The following is a 14,942-nucleotide window of genomic DNA, read 5'->3' on the forward strand; positions in this document are numbered from 1 at the left end:
AAAAGACAGCAATAAGCGCAAAAAGCACCTTTCTTTTTTTTTTTTTTTTTCTTTTTTTTTCCACATCCAGGATTCAATCAGAATCTGTGCCTCCCAGATCCCTGCTTGGCAGGAGCAGGGCCACTGCCCTCTGTGACAGGGACGTGGGGGACACAAAGGGATGGAGGGGGCAGCGGTGCTTCTTGAGGGGATCTAAGTGGGTCTCTCGGGTCGGGGCACTGACCTGCTCCCTCTGCTTCTGGGAGGACCTTGAGGGTGCTCCTGGCCCTGGAGATGGGGCTTTTCAAGCACCCTGAGGATGTCCTTGGCAGGGAACAGTGTCCCAGGGTCCCTTGTGGGGACAGGACCTCACTGGCTGACCCCTGTGCAGCCTGGACTCCCTGTGACCTTCTCCTGGAGCTAGAGGGTACAGGAGAAAGGTGTGATCCTGGGATTAGCTCCAGTGGATTGCAGGGCCTCTGGGGAGGCCCCTTGCTCTCAGCCTTCTCCTTCCCTGGCTGGCAGGGCAGGATTTGTGCCTCTGCTGCTGCTGGGGCTGGCAATGGGCAGCTCTGGAGCTCTGCTGGCTTTTTGCTGATGGAGCTGAGCATCATCCCTGGCCCTCTGTCCAGAGGGAATGCTCTTATTGGCATGAGGAAAGACACTCCTTTCAGTGCAGGAGCATCCAGGGCTGAATTGCATTAAGCTGGATTTGCACCCCAAATCCATTCCCTGAGACAAGGGAAATATTCTCTGCTCTTCCCCCTGTCCCTGGAGTCTGTTTCAGTCTGGTCCTTTCCTCCTGCTCTGTATCCTGGTCTTTCTGGGCTCTGCTGCTCCAAAAATCTCTGGGAAGCTGCCCCTGCTGGGGGACCATGGCTATTTGGGGGTCTGTAGTACCCCTGCTCAGGAGCAGGGAGATGTTTCCTCCTCCACAGCCCGGGCTACTGGGCACGGGACACTTCAAACGAGATCAGCTTTTCAGCTCCATGTGAACGGGAGCTGGAAGGAGAAGGTCTCGGTGTTTTTTCCATTGTGCCTGCCAGGTGGAGACAACTTGGACTTTTCTGAGTGTGAAGCTGTGCTTGGGCATTCGTCTGCCTGCAGGCAGAGCAAAGTGATGGAGTCGGGATTAGAGCCGACCCTGGGTGCCAGAGAGCCGTGGGTGCAGGCAAGGAGCAGAGAGAGGCCCCTTCTCTCGGGGTTCAGTCCTTGTCCCACGTGAAGTGTAGCTGGAATGCTGCAGCCAGCCTCACCAGGGTGCAAGAAATGGGGGGCTCTGCACCACTATCCCCATCAGCAAGGGGAAGGGGGAGCAGCAGCTGAGCCCGGGTCTCCACAGGATGAGAGATGACATCTCTCCAGGGATGTCGGGGTGCCTGAGGCCACCAGCAGCTCAGCAACCCCCACAGAACCCTGCCATCAGCGTTCTGGGTGTGCTGGCTCCTGCCTGCTGCTGTGGGCAGCCTGTCCCCTGGCTTCTCCCAGTGGACCCGGGGCGGGGAAGGAGACGGGCGATGGCTGCAGAAAAATGTCACAGTGTGGGCAGGAAGGGCCACCTCGCTTACCACCAGCCCCCCTCGCACGCTGCCGTTCGCGGGGTCGGTCCCGGAGCTGCTCCAGCTGCCCTCGGCCCGCGGGATCAGAGCATCGCCACAAATGCCACAAGGCGGTCAGGTCCCAGCCAGTGCCCGCCCGCAGGAGGCTGTCCCTGCCCTGGGCTCTCTCTAGCGTGGTTTTCATTAGTGTGTTTTCTTTGTCACACTGTGCAGAGCCTTGGGTTTGGGGGGGGAGAGGGGGGGCTGTGCTTTATAAATCCAATTAGTCTTGTTATTCAAATTACTCTGCCGAAGTCAGAGCCCGGCGCACACAAAGACTTAACTCAAACCAGATCGGATCCGCTGGGGTGGCAAAAGCTCAGAGCTGGAGCAGAGGTGTGCAGGAAGGGGTTAAGAGTGTGAAACCCTTTTGTTTGGTGGGGTGGGGGCCTGAAAGCTTTTAACCCTTAAGGGGAGGGACCTTCATTAGTGCACAGCCCTGTGGGATGGTCACCCAGGATGAGAACTGGCAGACTCGAGGCATGTGTGGAAAATGAGAAGTGAAGAGATAGGGCTGGGCTCACAGGGGTCTTCTCCAGGCACTGGAGAGCAAAAAGGATCCTGCACAGCTGCACAAGGAGGGATGGAGACCTGTGGGGTGGGATGGAGGGGGTGACACCCCTCCCTATTGCACCAGGGGTACAAAGAGAGCCAGGAGGAGAGAGGGGCACCAGGGCTGGCCTGTCCCTGAGAAATACCAGCATTGAACCTGGATTATGGGGAATGGGCTGCTGTGGAGATGCTGCTGAATCTTAGTGAAGTGGGGTGAGCCCGGGATATGGGAACTTGTTGTGTGTGTAGGGAGTGGGGAAGGGGCAGAGACTGTGCTGTGTGTGTGTGAGGGCACACATGTCCCCTGTCTGAGGATGGAGAGGGATTCATCAAAGTGTGACCAGTGCCAGCATGATTTGGAGAGTGGGAGGAGATGGGTCATGGGGATCTGTGTGACAGCAGCATGGGGTGTTCTGGCCCCATCACAAGGAAGGGGTGAGGCTGCACCCTGCTGGGCAGCAGTGTGGCCCTGGCTCTCCTGGCTGAAATCAGGAGCCAGGTTCCAGGCACCTTCCAGAGGATCATGTCAAGAAGGTTCACAGGATAGAAATGTGGACTCCAGTCTGAAGCAAGCTGCTACTGTAGCAGTGAACAGCCAGTGATTAATCTCCTTTTTCTTCAACTCACTAATCCTTAGGGAGTATGTTCCTTATTGATTTGGGAAATCACTGGCCAGATTTATGTCTCTTCTGCTGCCTTGGGCCAGGAGAGTACTTCCTGCCCAAGAGATGGATAAGGCTAGGATGAGGATTTTCAGCTGATGCCATGTGAAAGCCAATCATCCCTTTGCAAAAAGAGACATCAGAAGGCTGAGTGCATGTGATGGTGATGCCAGAGGGGCTGATGTTTTCCCATAACCAGTGGCCAACCCAAGGAGCTGTTGGTCAAGAACCATCCCAGGTGGTGGGATGGAGGAGGTACAAAGATGGAGCAGCTATTAGGATCAGGGAGCTACTTGCCCTCCAGCACAGCCACCAACTGCCAGTCCTCAGGAATATGATGTGTTCACAAGAGAATGTCACCAAGGGTTTGATGTGCCAAAACAGGAGTTTTTTACAGTTGGTTTTCTTCTTTTTACCGGTTTTAGAGTACCTCTCTAGGGGTCTGATGATAGCCAGCTCAGTGGGAAGCAGTTTGAAGAGAGATTTCAATTTTCATTATGGGGATGGATGAGCAGCCTCTGGTGCATGCAGGAGACTATCTGGTCCCACGTCTGTGGTGATGTGCCTCCTGAGGATGCTTTAAAGAAAGGTTTTCTGGGGAATAACGCTGTAGCCCCTCAGGCAGGAGCACTGCCTGGCAGCTCAGACCTGGCCACTATAGCCCCCAGCCCCAGCAGCCACCAGGCTGTCATGGGGATGGGGGGGCTCCATGCACTGGGGTCTGAAACACTGATGGAGATTTTGGCCTGTTTGAACATCCCTGGTGTTTGTTTTGGATGCTGCTGCTGCTGCTGCTGAATGAGGCATTACAGGAAACACTATGGGATTTTGCACTTTCCCCTGTCTCCTTTGGGTCTGGAAGAGGGCTCTGTCTGAGGATACAGGCATGGCCAATATCCCCTCTCCCCAAACTGGGATGGTGATGGGGAGACAGACCACAGGGCTGCCCTGATGGGGCAGGCAAGAATGGGGCTGTGTGTGCTGCAAGGGTTAGAGACCAAGAGGTCTTCTCTGTCCCCTCCCAAAACCTCCCAGAGTGGCAAAGCTGAGGAGAAAAGGACAAGCCCCAGGCAGAGACTCACAGGTCTTTGCTAGAGAAGTGCTGATATCCTGATAGGCACAGTGTGTTTTTTCCCCAGGGCTTTGCCTTTTGGGATTTGCCATTTCTCCTGGGCTTCCTAGGATGCTACAGTCTCCTCCTGACATTCTGGGTGTTTTTCCCAGGGCTACAATGGGATATCTGTGCTCTGGAGCTGGGATGCCTCACTGCTCTGGTGGGAGCAGGAACACAATGTCTCAGGGTTTTGTTGAATGTCAATGAAATGAAGCAATTCTAACGTACGGGTGACTCCACACCACGAGCCTCCCTCTGCATCAGTCCTCAGAGAATATGAATTGCACTGCCTCCAGCTCCTGGCAGCCTCAGGTCTGCAGCTGATGTAGGGGCAGGTTGTTGGGATTTTCCAAGCTAAATGCCACAGTTGTCTTTTTCCTCCTTTTTGCAGATGCCTTCCCTCCAGAAATGGGGGTCTGGCAGTGTTTCACCCACAGCTTCGGGGTCCCAACATCATCCCAGGCTTGTTGATTTTGGCACTGAGCATCCCTTTGGGAATAGGAACTGCCCAAAGGGGTGATGGCCCAGAAAAGCCCCAGAATGAGTTATGGATATCACATTCATCCCTGCAGGGAGCCATGCTGTGTGCAGATCATGAGAAGAGATCCAACAGGATCCTTATCCTGTGGGGATGGACCCCCAGCCTGCATCCAGGGAATCTCCATCCCAGTGGTGGAGCCGGATGCCACCAGTGCCTCAGGGGAAGGGTGTCTGTGCCCTCCTGTGCTATGTGCACACCCAGGCCTGGTGAGCAGGTCCTCACCAGCCCCACAGCTCTGGCAGCAGCATGTCCTGGCTTGGCAGGAGCCTCTTCCGCCTGGTTTGGCTGTGCAAACCCCTGTCACCCTCAAAGAAGCCATCAGCAGCAGCTCCCTTGCAGCCCCCCTGCCAGACACAAACATCCTCCAGCTCCTCTGAACTGGCTTCCTGGGAACCCACTCCAGGTGGTGGGAAGTCCCTTTTGGCATTGGTTCTTCAGGGCAAATCTTTTGGGCTTCCTGAGAGTCACCCTGGAGCCCGTGGTGTGGTAATCCCCAGGGGAGTGTTGGGAGGCAGAGAGCCAAATGTGTTGTTCTTGGCCATGCTGGTGGTCAAGCCTTTGGCCTCCTAAAAGGGAGTGATCCCACTAAAGCCAAGTTTGGGCTTTTTGCCTTTTTTTATTTTTCTTTTTGGGAGGGAGCTTGTGTAGGTGCCAGCTGAGGAGCACTGTATGACCCTGGCTGGGGCAGGGGGCTGGCATTGGAAGAGGAAGATTTCAGCACCACGAATGGTGGGGCAGCCTTGTGGAGACGATAAGGGCCTGGCTGTGTTCTGGCCATGCCTGGGAGCAGCAGAGGTGGCTGCTCCCGTGGCTGGGGAGCTCTGCTGGCTGCAGGGGGTCACGGTGGCCCCGCTGCCACCCCAGGCAGCCGCTGTGGACGTGCAGGGCTCCACAGCCCTAACCTTAAGCAACCAGACAGAATAACAATGCCGGCCTGCTGGGGCATAATGGCCGGTGTTTGCTTGAGATACAAAGGCACCGAGCTTTCACATGAGCTAATACTGATAAGTTGCTCTCACTCTGTGCCCCGCCTGCCAGACGCAGCGGGGCCGCACAGCCCCTGCCTGCCTTCCCCGAGCTGCTGGGACGTGCCCACCGAGCCTTCAGCCCATGGTCCCCCCTGCAGCATCCCCCCCGTGCCCTCGGTGTGCTGTCCCCACTCATCACCCATCTGCATGGCAGTCCTGAGGGGGCTGTTTCAATCTCATCCTGGTGTGTGGAGTGGGAGATGCAGGGCAGAGATCAGGGCTTGTGGGCTGAGTCCCGACCCCTGGGACTGCATAGCAGTGTGGTTCCTTAGTTCCTGCCCTTCTGGAAAGTATCTTTTCCATCTCCCTGGGAGCATCAGAAGGGGTTTGAAGTCACTGCATATCCCTTGCCCCTCTGTCCCCCAGCCCTGCTGCCCACAAGTTCAGTAAGTGCAGGGCAGCTCCTTTCCCAAGTTTTCGGATGTGACCTCTGGAGCTTTGGTGTCATCCATAGCCAGTCTGAGCACCTTTGGGAGGCTCAGTCCTGCCACTGGAAGGCCCTCCACACTGAAAACTGAGAGATATATTATAAAAGAGATTTGACCATTACAACAAGCAGAAGAGACTTAAAGATATCCAAAAGACAAATCTAAATTAAAGTTGCAAGGCGCTAACCCTGCTCCTACCCTGGCTTCTCACCTCCTTTCTCCACTGCCTCCTTCACCTGCTTCTGGTCTGCCTGACCCTCTTTGCTGTGGTCTAGTTCTCTCTTCCTTGACTGGACAAACAAAGCCAAGGCAGACCTTGCCCCCTGCCTGGGGTGAGTTGCAGAGTTCCTCCAGGCAATGAAGGTGATGGGAACCTGATCCTGGGTGGCAAGTTTCCCAACCAGAGGTATGGAGGGCTCAGGAGAAGACTGGAGAAGCTGAAGGACGGGTGGGACAAGACCACATGTGTTGTGACACAGCAGATGGTATCTACTGTGGAGAGAGATGGTTTTTAGCTTATTTATGGTAATAAATCTGTCACACTCCCCTTTATCCTCCCTGAGCATGGCTTATGTCCCCCGGCCAAGCGCCCAGATGACTCCCAGTGCCTGAGAGATGTCAAAAGGAGACAGACTCAGGCTTAATGCTGGGTGCTGCTGCTGCAATCAAGACATTTCCAAGGGTGCTCAGAGGCTCCAGGACAAACTCACAGCCCTGCTTTGCCTTTGAGCACATGCTTGTGCCATGTGGGTTTGTCCTGCAGACAACAGCAGGGAGGCAGAAGCAGAGTACCCTGCTGCCCTCCATCCCTCTGCTACCTGAAATACTGTGAGAGGTGACATTTGGGTTTGCAGGGGCATTTCCATGTGCAGCATCAGCTCACGCCGGGTGGGCTGCAGGAAGCGCCTGGGAGCGTCAGAGGAGCTGCTCTGCTCCCATCCAGGGTTCCCCTGGTTGAGTCAGCTCGGGGTGGCTCCAGCCCCTTGGCCAGTCACTGCTGATTAACGCTGATGTAAACGAGGGCCGGGCGGGCCCTGCTGGAACCGGGGCAGAGGAGCCAAAGCCTCCGTAAGCGGGAGCTCCCGGCCAAGCAGCCACAGCCGAGCTGTGCTCTCACCTCGGCCGAGGTGCCACAACACGTTCCAGCCTCCCAGTCGGGAAGCAGCTCCCAGTTACTGCCTGGGGGAAGATGGTGAGATAATCCTGTGCTGTGGGAAAGCAAGCCAGGGCACCGGGCTGGGCCTGCTGCTACAGGACCCCAGGAAATGAGAGTGCAGGGGAAAAATCTGCTCAGGGACCTTTCCTTTTTGGAAAGCCCATGAGATGCCATGGAGGGTCAGGGAAGCAGCAGTGAGGCAATGGCTCCCTTCTGTTCAGCAGCCACGAGGATGGTGTGGATGGAAGATGGAGCCAAAGGTGAGAGTGAAGAAATCCAGCCCTTCCCTGGGGGATTGTGTTTGAGATCCTGCATGAGGCACCAGCTTGCTGTGATGTTTGCACGTGATCGCTTCTGAAGTGTGTGAAGGATGGGCATGCAGCTGGTCCCAGCCACTCAGAATCCTCTGTGTGTCCATGGGGCACTGGGAAGGAGACAAGGATTTGCTGTAACTCTCATTTGTCCAGGTCAGTGATGGGGTAGAGCAAAAGAGGGCACAAACACAGGCCCTGTCCCATGGAGCAGACAAGATTCCCAAATCCCTGGCTGCTACCAGGAGAGCAGGGCTGAGCAGTGCTCTGCTGACCTGCAGGAGACCATGGTCCCTTGTGCAGCAGGGCCCAGCTGGAGGCAGGAGGTGAGGGTGAGAAGCATCCAGCCATGGAACCACATCCTTCTCACCACACCTGATATCCCTGCAAGCCCCAGGCCCCAGGGCTAGCAGTGGCACCACCAAACACAGAATCCTCTCCCCTTCCTCTCCCATCTGTGGAAGGACCAGGGAATGCTGAAGCTACTGCTGCTGATGGCACCACCTGGTGCAGGGGGCAGCCTGGCCAAACTCCCAGCTCGGCTTCATCCCCACTGGAGTGAAGAGGAGCAGAGACACAGCGTGACTCAGCAACATGGAGAGGAGCTGCTGCTCCCACCTGGCTGGGACAGGGAGGGGGACAGGGGGGCTGGAGGCCCTGGGTCCCCCCACCCCATCCCCACTCTCCTCCACGCAGCAAGGGCAGCCTGAATGGATGGCATGGGTCAGCCCTGGGCAGCTGGGGCTGTGCCACCACCCTGCCTTCAGAGCACCCACCTTCCCAGGGCCAACCACCTTGCTTTATCAGCAGCCAGGAGAGCAGGGGAAAGAAGGGCAGCACACATCCTCCCCCTGACAGGGTGATCCTGTGTGGCCATGCTACCCATGGGGCCACTTCCAGCAGAAATGGTCTCCCTGCTCTGTCTTTGGGTCCTGTGGGAGCAGCTGCTGTGTGACTGGTGGTTCTGTTCAAATGAAGGATGGCTGCTTGCTGCCTCTTGGCCAGCATGGGGCCTCTCAGCCATGGCAGAGCAGAGCTGAGTGCTCACTCTCCTCCTTGAGGTGGCCAGAGCTGCCAGGGTGGGGCAGCTGATGAGCTGGCATCAGTGCCAGCAGATCATGGGCAGAGGCTGCTGGCTCTGCATGGTTCCTGCAAATGAGACACTGCCTTTGCTTGTGGCATCCTGGCCCTGGGGAGGACGTGACTGTCCTTGTCAGGCAGGTCTGTGCTTGCTGCCCTTGGTCCCTACAAGAGCCTGGTGCTTTCTCAGGGCAGCTCCCTCGACCCAGCTGAGGGCTGGAGCTGGAGGGCTCTGGGCTTGCCATGGTCTCGTGGAGGCTCAGCAGTGCTGACTGTGCGGATGGCTGAGGGGCCATGTGGTGTTTGGGAGCCACAGATGATGCTCCACCCTGAGCAGATGTGGCCTCATGGCCTTTGGAGGTGACTGATACCAGGCAGGATGAAGAATAAGGACTGTGGGGCCGGCGTCTTCCCCACCCTAAGTGAAGGGGCAGCATGGATGCCTGCTCAGATGTTCCTGCCAAAATGAAGACTAAACAGAGCCTTTGCCCATCAGAACCCTGCCTGGAGACACCAGTTCAGGTCCCTTTGGATCCTTCCTCCATCTACTGAGGGCATTCTCCAGGCAGACAGCTCAAATGGGATTGACTGGGGGTGCCATGAGGACAGTTGATTGATCTTCAGATTTTCTTCTATTTGAAATTCTTTGGCAAACACAGCCTGAGTTTGCAGGTAACACCAGAGTGACCAAACTACATATTCTCAGTCAGCCAGAGCCTGGGTCTGACTCTGCTATAAAGCCTTGTGAGAGGTCTGTGGTCACAGAAAGAGGAGGTAATAAAAGTGCCAGCTCTTGACTCTGGTTTCATGCTTTAATGACACCCTCTGATCCACAGGCTCCAACTGTGGAGGAGGTCAGGCACTGCTGCTCAGCACCAAGGGCTGGTCCTTGGGTGCTGTGCTGTGGGGGAGCAGGGGATCAGCAGGTTTGGCTCTGCCCAACTTCCAGCGCCAGGGGAACAGGAAGAGCTCAGGGAAGGGGATCCCAAAGAGCTCAGGGAACAGGATCCCAAAGAGCACAGGATCCCAAAGAGCTCAAGGAAGGGGATCCCAAAGAGCTTGGGGAATGGGATCCTGGAGCTTTCTCTTCTCTGCAGTGCAGGTGAGGCCATAAGTACTGAAGGAGGTTTCCCCATGGGGTTTTTGGAGGTACAGGTGCTTGCAAAGCTGAATTTCCTCGGGGAACAACACCGGACTTAGATCTTTACAATATCAGATCAGCTAACCTGTGCTTTTTTCTCTGATCTGGACACAAATTTGGATGAAGTTGGAGCGCTGGCCTTAAGCCAGAGCGACCCACCCCAGGAGGCTCCGCTGGCCCCGGCTGGGAGCACGTGGCTGCCAAACCCCTCGGGATCCCGGTGGCTGCAAACCCGGCAGGTTGGGGACACTCCGGGCCGGGGGCAGCACCTCCCTCGGCCCCGCCATGCCCCAGCTCAGCCCGCGGTGGGCTGCCCGCCTCACGGGCTGTGCCCGGCCGAGAGGAGCCCAAGGCTGCCCGGAGGCTCCCGTTCCCCCGGGGATCTCTCTCAGAGCGGGAGCGGGGCTGGGACACCCGAGCCCTCAGCGGGGCTCCCCCTCCCGCCCCGCCGCGCCGAGTGCTCAACGAGCGCTTCGCGCTTCGCCCTTCTGGTCCCCGCCGCGGCCCGTAGGCGCCGCTGCCCCGGAAGCGGACGGGGCACTGGGACATTCAAACGGAGCGGAGCGGCCTCGGCACCGGTGAGCGGGGCGGGGGGCGGCAGCGGGGCCGGCACAGGGACCGGCACCGGGCAGGGGAGGAGGGACAGCGGGGCCCGGCCTGGGCCGGCCCTGCCCGGCGGCGCTCAGTCCCGGTCAGCCCGGTGGCAGCGCCGCCGCAGCCGGGCCCCGCGGTTCGCTGTCCCATTCGGCCGCTCGGGGCCCGGGCCGCGCTCCCGAGGGACCGGGGACGCGTGGCAGGAGAGGCAGCGGGAGAGAGTGCCGAGGGTTCTGTGCTGCTGGAGCTGGAGCGTTGGCCGGGGAGTTGGACACCCCGGGGTGGTGTGGTGGAGGCCAGCGGTGATCCCCAGAACCAGCCGGGTGACAATAACAGGGGCGGCTTTCATCCCGGGCCCGGCTCAGAGAGTGTCTTCCCTCTGCGCGTCCATCGTGGCGTTTCACTCGCCCTCATCACCGTGCCCAGGCCGGGCGGATATGCCTGTACCCACCTCTGCCTTCCCTCTGTTCTGTTGGGAGCATTTCAATTCTTGGTTGCCCGCAGAGGTCTGATAATGAGACTGTAATGTACAAGGGCTTGTATATTTCAGTGCTGCAGTTGCTGACTGCTCACGTGGTTAAAGCTGTAGAAAATACAGTGAAGGCAAGCTGTGAATGTTTGTTCTTTACTGGTAAATGACAAATTCCTGTCTCCTGGAACCAAACCATTGTTTGGAGAGTAGTCTCACTGGCTTTTGTAAATGTTATCTGCTTCTGTTGCATTGGCAACAGGAGAAGGTGATGTCCAAAGAAAGCTGGTGTAGGCCTACCCGTGTGTGTTTGGTAATAGCTCGGTGGCAGGTCAGTCTATTAGAAGAGTTCAGCAATTGGCCAGCACCAATGGAAAATCTTAGGAACCAGAATTGCAAACCACATAAAGAATTTTTCCTATTTGTTCAGGGATTTTTAATTTTTGCTTTGCATTGTGAAGCCTGCTCACATCCGTGCCCAATTACCGAAGTAAATCCCGGTGCAATGTGCATTGTTTCTCCCAAAGGGCCGGAGCAGGCACCCCGAGGAGGAGCTGGCCCTGCTGGGCAATGCCCCTTTCCCAGGCAGGGTGGGCATGGAGGAGACTGCCTGGGTACTCATCCTCTGTGCAACAACAGCGAAAGGGAGAAGAGGGCTGAGTAAGAGCAAAGAACAATTCCAAGCATGGTAGGAGTAGAGAAGTGAATATAAATTTCACTTTTGCTGATCTCTGTATTCTGTCCTGCCAAACATCCCTGTGCTTAGAGAAGGGAAGGGATAGGTATAATAGGCAGTATCCTTTATTTAGACTTAGAGTCCAGTGTCCCACAGTTCTGGGATAGCAGAGGTGACAGTGAGCCCTGAAATTCTTCATGTACCAGCTGGGGTGAAATTCAGCTGTTCAGCTTCAAACTTGTCCTGAAGTGAAAAAGAGGCATTTTTATGAAAACTTGCAGAAGCCAGCAGTTGCACTGGTCTCCATTATCAAGAAATTCTTACATTCTTCTTTGATTTAACATACAGCAAAAATCATTGCTATGTCCTGTCTATACCTGTAATTTACCTCAAAGTAGCTGAGCATAATTTAGTAGATTGTTTTGCTCCAAAAGCTTAAAAGCTAAATCACCTGAAAAAGGATTGAAAGATGCTTGATCTGCTTAAGTTTCACACTCGTGCAGCAAAGGTGGAGATGTGACACCATCTACAGAAACTGGTGCTGGATGGAGCTGCAGGCAGTGTGTCTCAGTCAGTAAGAATTAGGAGCTCTTGCAAGATAATTATTGTTTTACTTCTGTTTTACTGGAGGGAGTTCATGGCTAAAAAGACAAGCTGAAATGGGTAGTCCTGGTGTTTGAAGGAATTGTCCTGTACAATGGAGAAGTGTCAGTCACTGTGGGAGGGAGGTGACAGGCAGTGTTTGCTTTTGACAGCAACAGTGAAGAGCTCCAGTAAGGATGCAGTTATTTTTGAGGACCCCAGGCTGGACATGACAAGATTTTGCTTCTGATAACCACTAAACTGGTGCTTCTGGTCAGTCTGTCGGTGGCGGCTTTTTCAAAGGAAAGGAAGAGCAGATTAAAGGAATCCTGTGTATTTGGGGTGGGACGAAATCCCTGTTTTATGTGGTGTGTGAGCAGGTACAGCTTATGGGCTGTGGTCACTCATAGGTTATGGACAGGGATTGATGCAGGGCAGATATTGAGTACATTGTGAAACCCCTTTCCCACACTGAAGTGATTTACAAACCCAGAATTCCTTTTCAGCAAAAATGTTATGCTTTTGTATCATTTGGTGTAATCAATTATTCGACGCTGTTTCAGGAAAATAAACTTCTTTTCCTCTATATCTGTTTTTAACTCTCAGAAGTTTGGGCCTTTCGCTGCACTATGGATCAGCTGGGGCATGTGAGAAGTGCAGCTCCTGCCCAGGGTGCCAAGGAGGGACTGAGCAAGGCAGCTGCCTCCCAGAAGAGTGCCTACGCCAGGCTGGTGCAAAAGCACCACAGCGGCCGCTTCCAGTCCTACCTGAACCACATTGCACAGAAGATGCAGCTGGAGGAAGGCTTCTCCAATGATCCCAGCTTGGATCTGGACCTGCCTCTGAGGAGAGGCCTGGTGAAGGATAATCCAGTCAGGAATGGGATAAACATGCACAGCTATTCACCAGTCAGAACATCTCACCTGGAACAGCCTCTGCCTGGGTTTGAGAATGATAAACCCCAAAGTGCTCTGAACAGATGTTCTCTTAAAAAAAATGCCATTGTTAGTCCAGGGGGAGACTTGGAGGTGGAGGAAGACTATTATGTGTATCAGCGTGGAGCTGCATCTGGCCTGTTAAATGTGAGTGACAGCCTTGGTGGGAGAGCATCAAACAGCCTGAGACACCGAGGGGCTCTGCAGAAATCTTCTGGTTCTGATGAGAGGGAGGAGGAGGACATGTGGAGGAAGAAACACAAGAAACGAGGCAGATATCCTGCCAACACTGATACAGCAGCTGGACACTTGTTGACTGAACAGTTTGGTGAGGATGTGCTGGCAGTGAATGCCAGAAAAAACAGTCACTTGTCTCCAGGTCGAGCCCAAGGTGAGTTCACTCTGATGAATTGTTTGGTCCATTTGCTACAATTACTGTGGAATTGAATGCAGTGTGTTAGTCATGAATGAGTTAACAGGAGCCAATCCTGCTCTGTCCAAGTTAGTCAGCCCTTGGTTACCTGTGGGTGGCTTTGTCCTGGTTTACAAGTAAGCCATGTGGCATGTGCAAATGCCTTCATGTGGAGCCAACTCAGTGCTGGCAGGACCTAATTCCCTGGCCTAAACTCTGTGACTGTGGCTGTGCTGCTTCCAGGATCAGCTCAGGTCTAGAAGAGCCCAATTTCTGTGGTGTAGAGTCCAAATTAATAAGACCACTGGATCTGAGCTGACTCAGGGCACAGTCATGCTTTTCTTTGCATTGGTTCTTTGAATCTGGAGTGCTGGTTTGCTTTTGGTCCAGGTAAATCCAATACTCAGGGGCTAAGATGTCTGTATAATAGCCAATTCCTGATAGAAAGTGTTGACTCCAGGAAATTTTGCTGTTAGTAACAAAGAGACCACATTTTGCAGTACTGAAGTGAATGTGCCTCTTAAATGTGATGTTCAAGGCAAAAAGCCTACTTAGGGACAAAAGTAAAATTTTTATTAAAAGAACCTCAGAACACAGCATGAACAAGGAACCAAAACCGGACACTTTAAATTTCATTTCTCAGTGTAATGGTTTAAAACTTTCTTTGGATGTTATTTATGCTGAAATACTTTGATAGCCTGATCTTATGCACTACTACTGAAGGAACTCATAAATGTCACCATGTTAAATTCTCTGTAACAAGTACAAGAGAGATGGATTTCTCAGCTGGGTAAGATCAGCCTGAGGCCTATCACAACTCTTAAATTGAAAATTAAATAACTGTTTGGCTAAATCAGTCTTAAAAACTAAGCCCTAAGACTCAAGAGGGGGAGGTAATATGGTTTTTCTGGGTTATTTTTGAGATCGTGGCAATACATAATGTGCTAAAGTTGGTAAACTTCCATGAGTGCTTGCAAGACTGATCACAGATAAAGATTTAATGCAGATTATGGTAAAATTTGTTGATGAGCTTGATTTTTGGGAGGGATTTTTTTTACATGGTTCATTGTAACACTATTTGTTGTGCTAGCCTGTCATAATAGACTTCACTTCCTTCAGCTTTTAAAGCGTAGGAAGAGCAAATGACAGATGAAGAGTCTCAAAGGCATACAGTTTATATCCAGGAAAATTACAGGTGCCTACATGGATAAAGTAAAAATAGCCTGGCTTTCAAAAGCAAACACCCCCAGTGACCTCCTGCTCTGGTTGGAAGTGGGGTTGCACAACCCCTTTAAAAACTGGATGTTTGTTTAGTGTAAACACCTAAAGCAGAAAATGTTGACCCTTGTGTTTGACTTCCCAGGTGGAAAACTCACACTGTGGGAAAGATTATTGGAAAGTTATTTGCTCAGCAGTGACACCTTTCCTCTTCTTCCCCCTACATGCCTCCCCAGCCACCCTCCTGTGTAGCTGCAGCTGGTTACCCTCCAAAAAGCTTGCAGGGATGTGAAAACAGTTTCTTGGGGAGGAAAGAAATAGGAAAAAATAAATATGTCACTTGTATCAGAGAAATGTCTTTTCTGCTGTTCAGTCTGAGTGTATTTTAGGACTCTTGTTTAAGTGAAATGAAGATTTTGCAGTAGGCAAGTCCTTAGGTATAAGAACTCACACATCACAGTATCAG

General features: G+C 53.7%; 1 protein-coding gene across 3 annotated transcripts in view; it reads left to right on the top strand.

Annotated features, from left to right (window-relative positions):
- Positions 1–10,008: 10,008 nt before the first annotated feature.
- The window catches only part of DIS3L2 (DIS3 like 3'-5' exoribonuclease 2), a 180,146-nt gene continuing 175,212 nt past the window's right edge, over positions 10,009–14,942 (top strand). Inside the window, exons 1-2 of one of the 3 annotated variants that reach the window (XM_077184037.1) lie at positions 10,009–10,168; positions 12,521–13,237. In XM_077184037.1, coding sequence (XP_077040152.1) covers positions 12,541–13,237 — 697 coding nt within the window. In that variant the 5' untranslated portion in view covers positions 10,009–10,168; positions 12,521–12,540. Of the gene's footprint in view, positions 10,169–12,517; positions 13,238–14,942 lie in introns of those variants that run through there. The other 2 variants (XM_054639416.2, XM_077184038.1) reach the window with 2 other exon arrangements.

The sequence above is a fragment of the Agelaius phoeniceus genome, chromosome 10 (genome assembly GCF_051311805.1).
Source record: "Agelaius phoeniceus isolate bAgePho1 chromosome 10, bAgePho1.hap1, whole genome shotgun sequence".
Lineage (NCBI taxonomy): Eukaryota > Metazoa > Chordata > Aves > Passeriformes > Icteridae > Agelaius > Agelaius phoeniceus.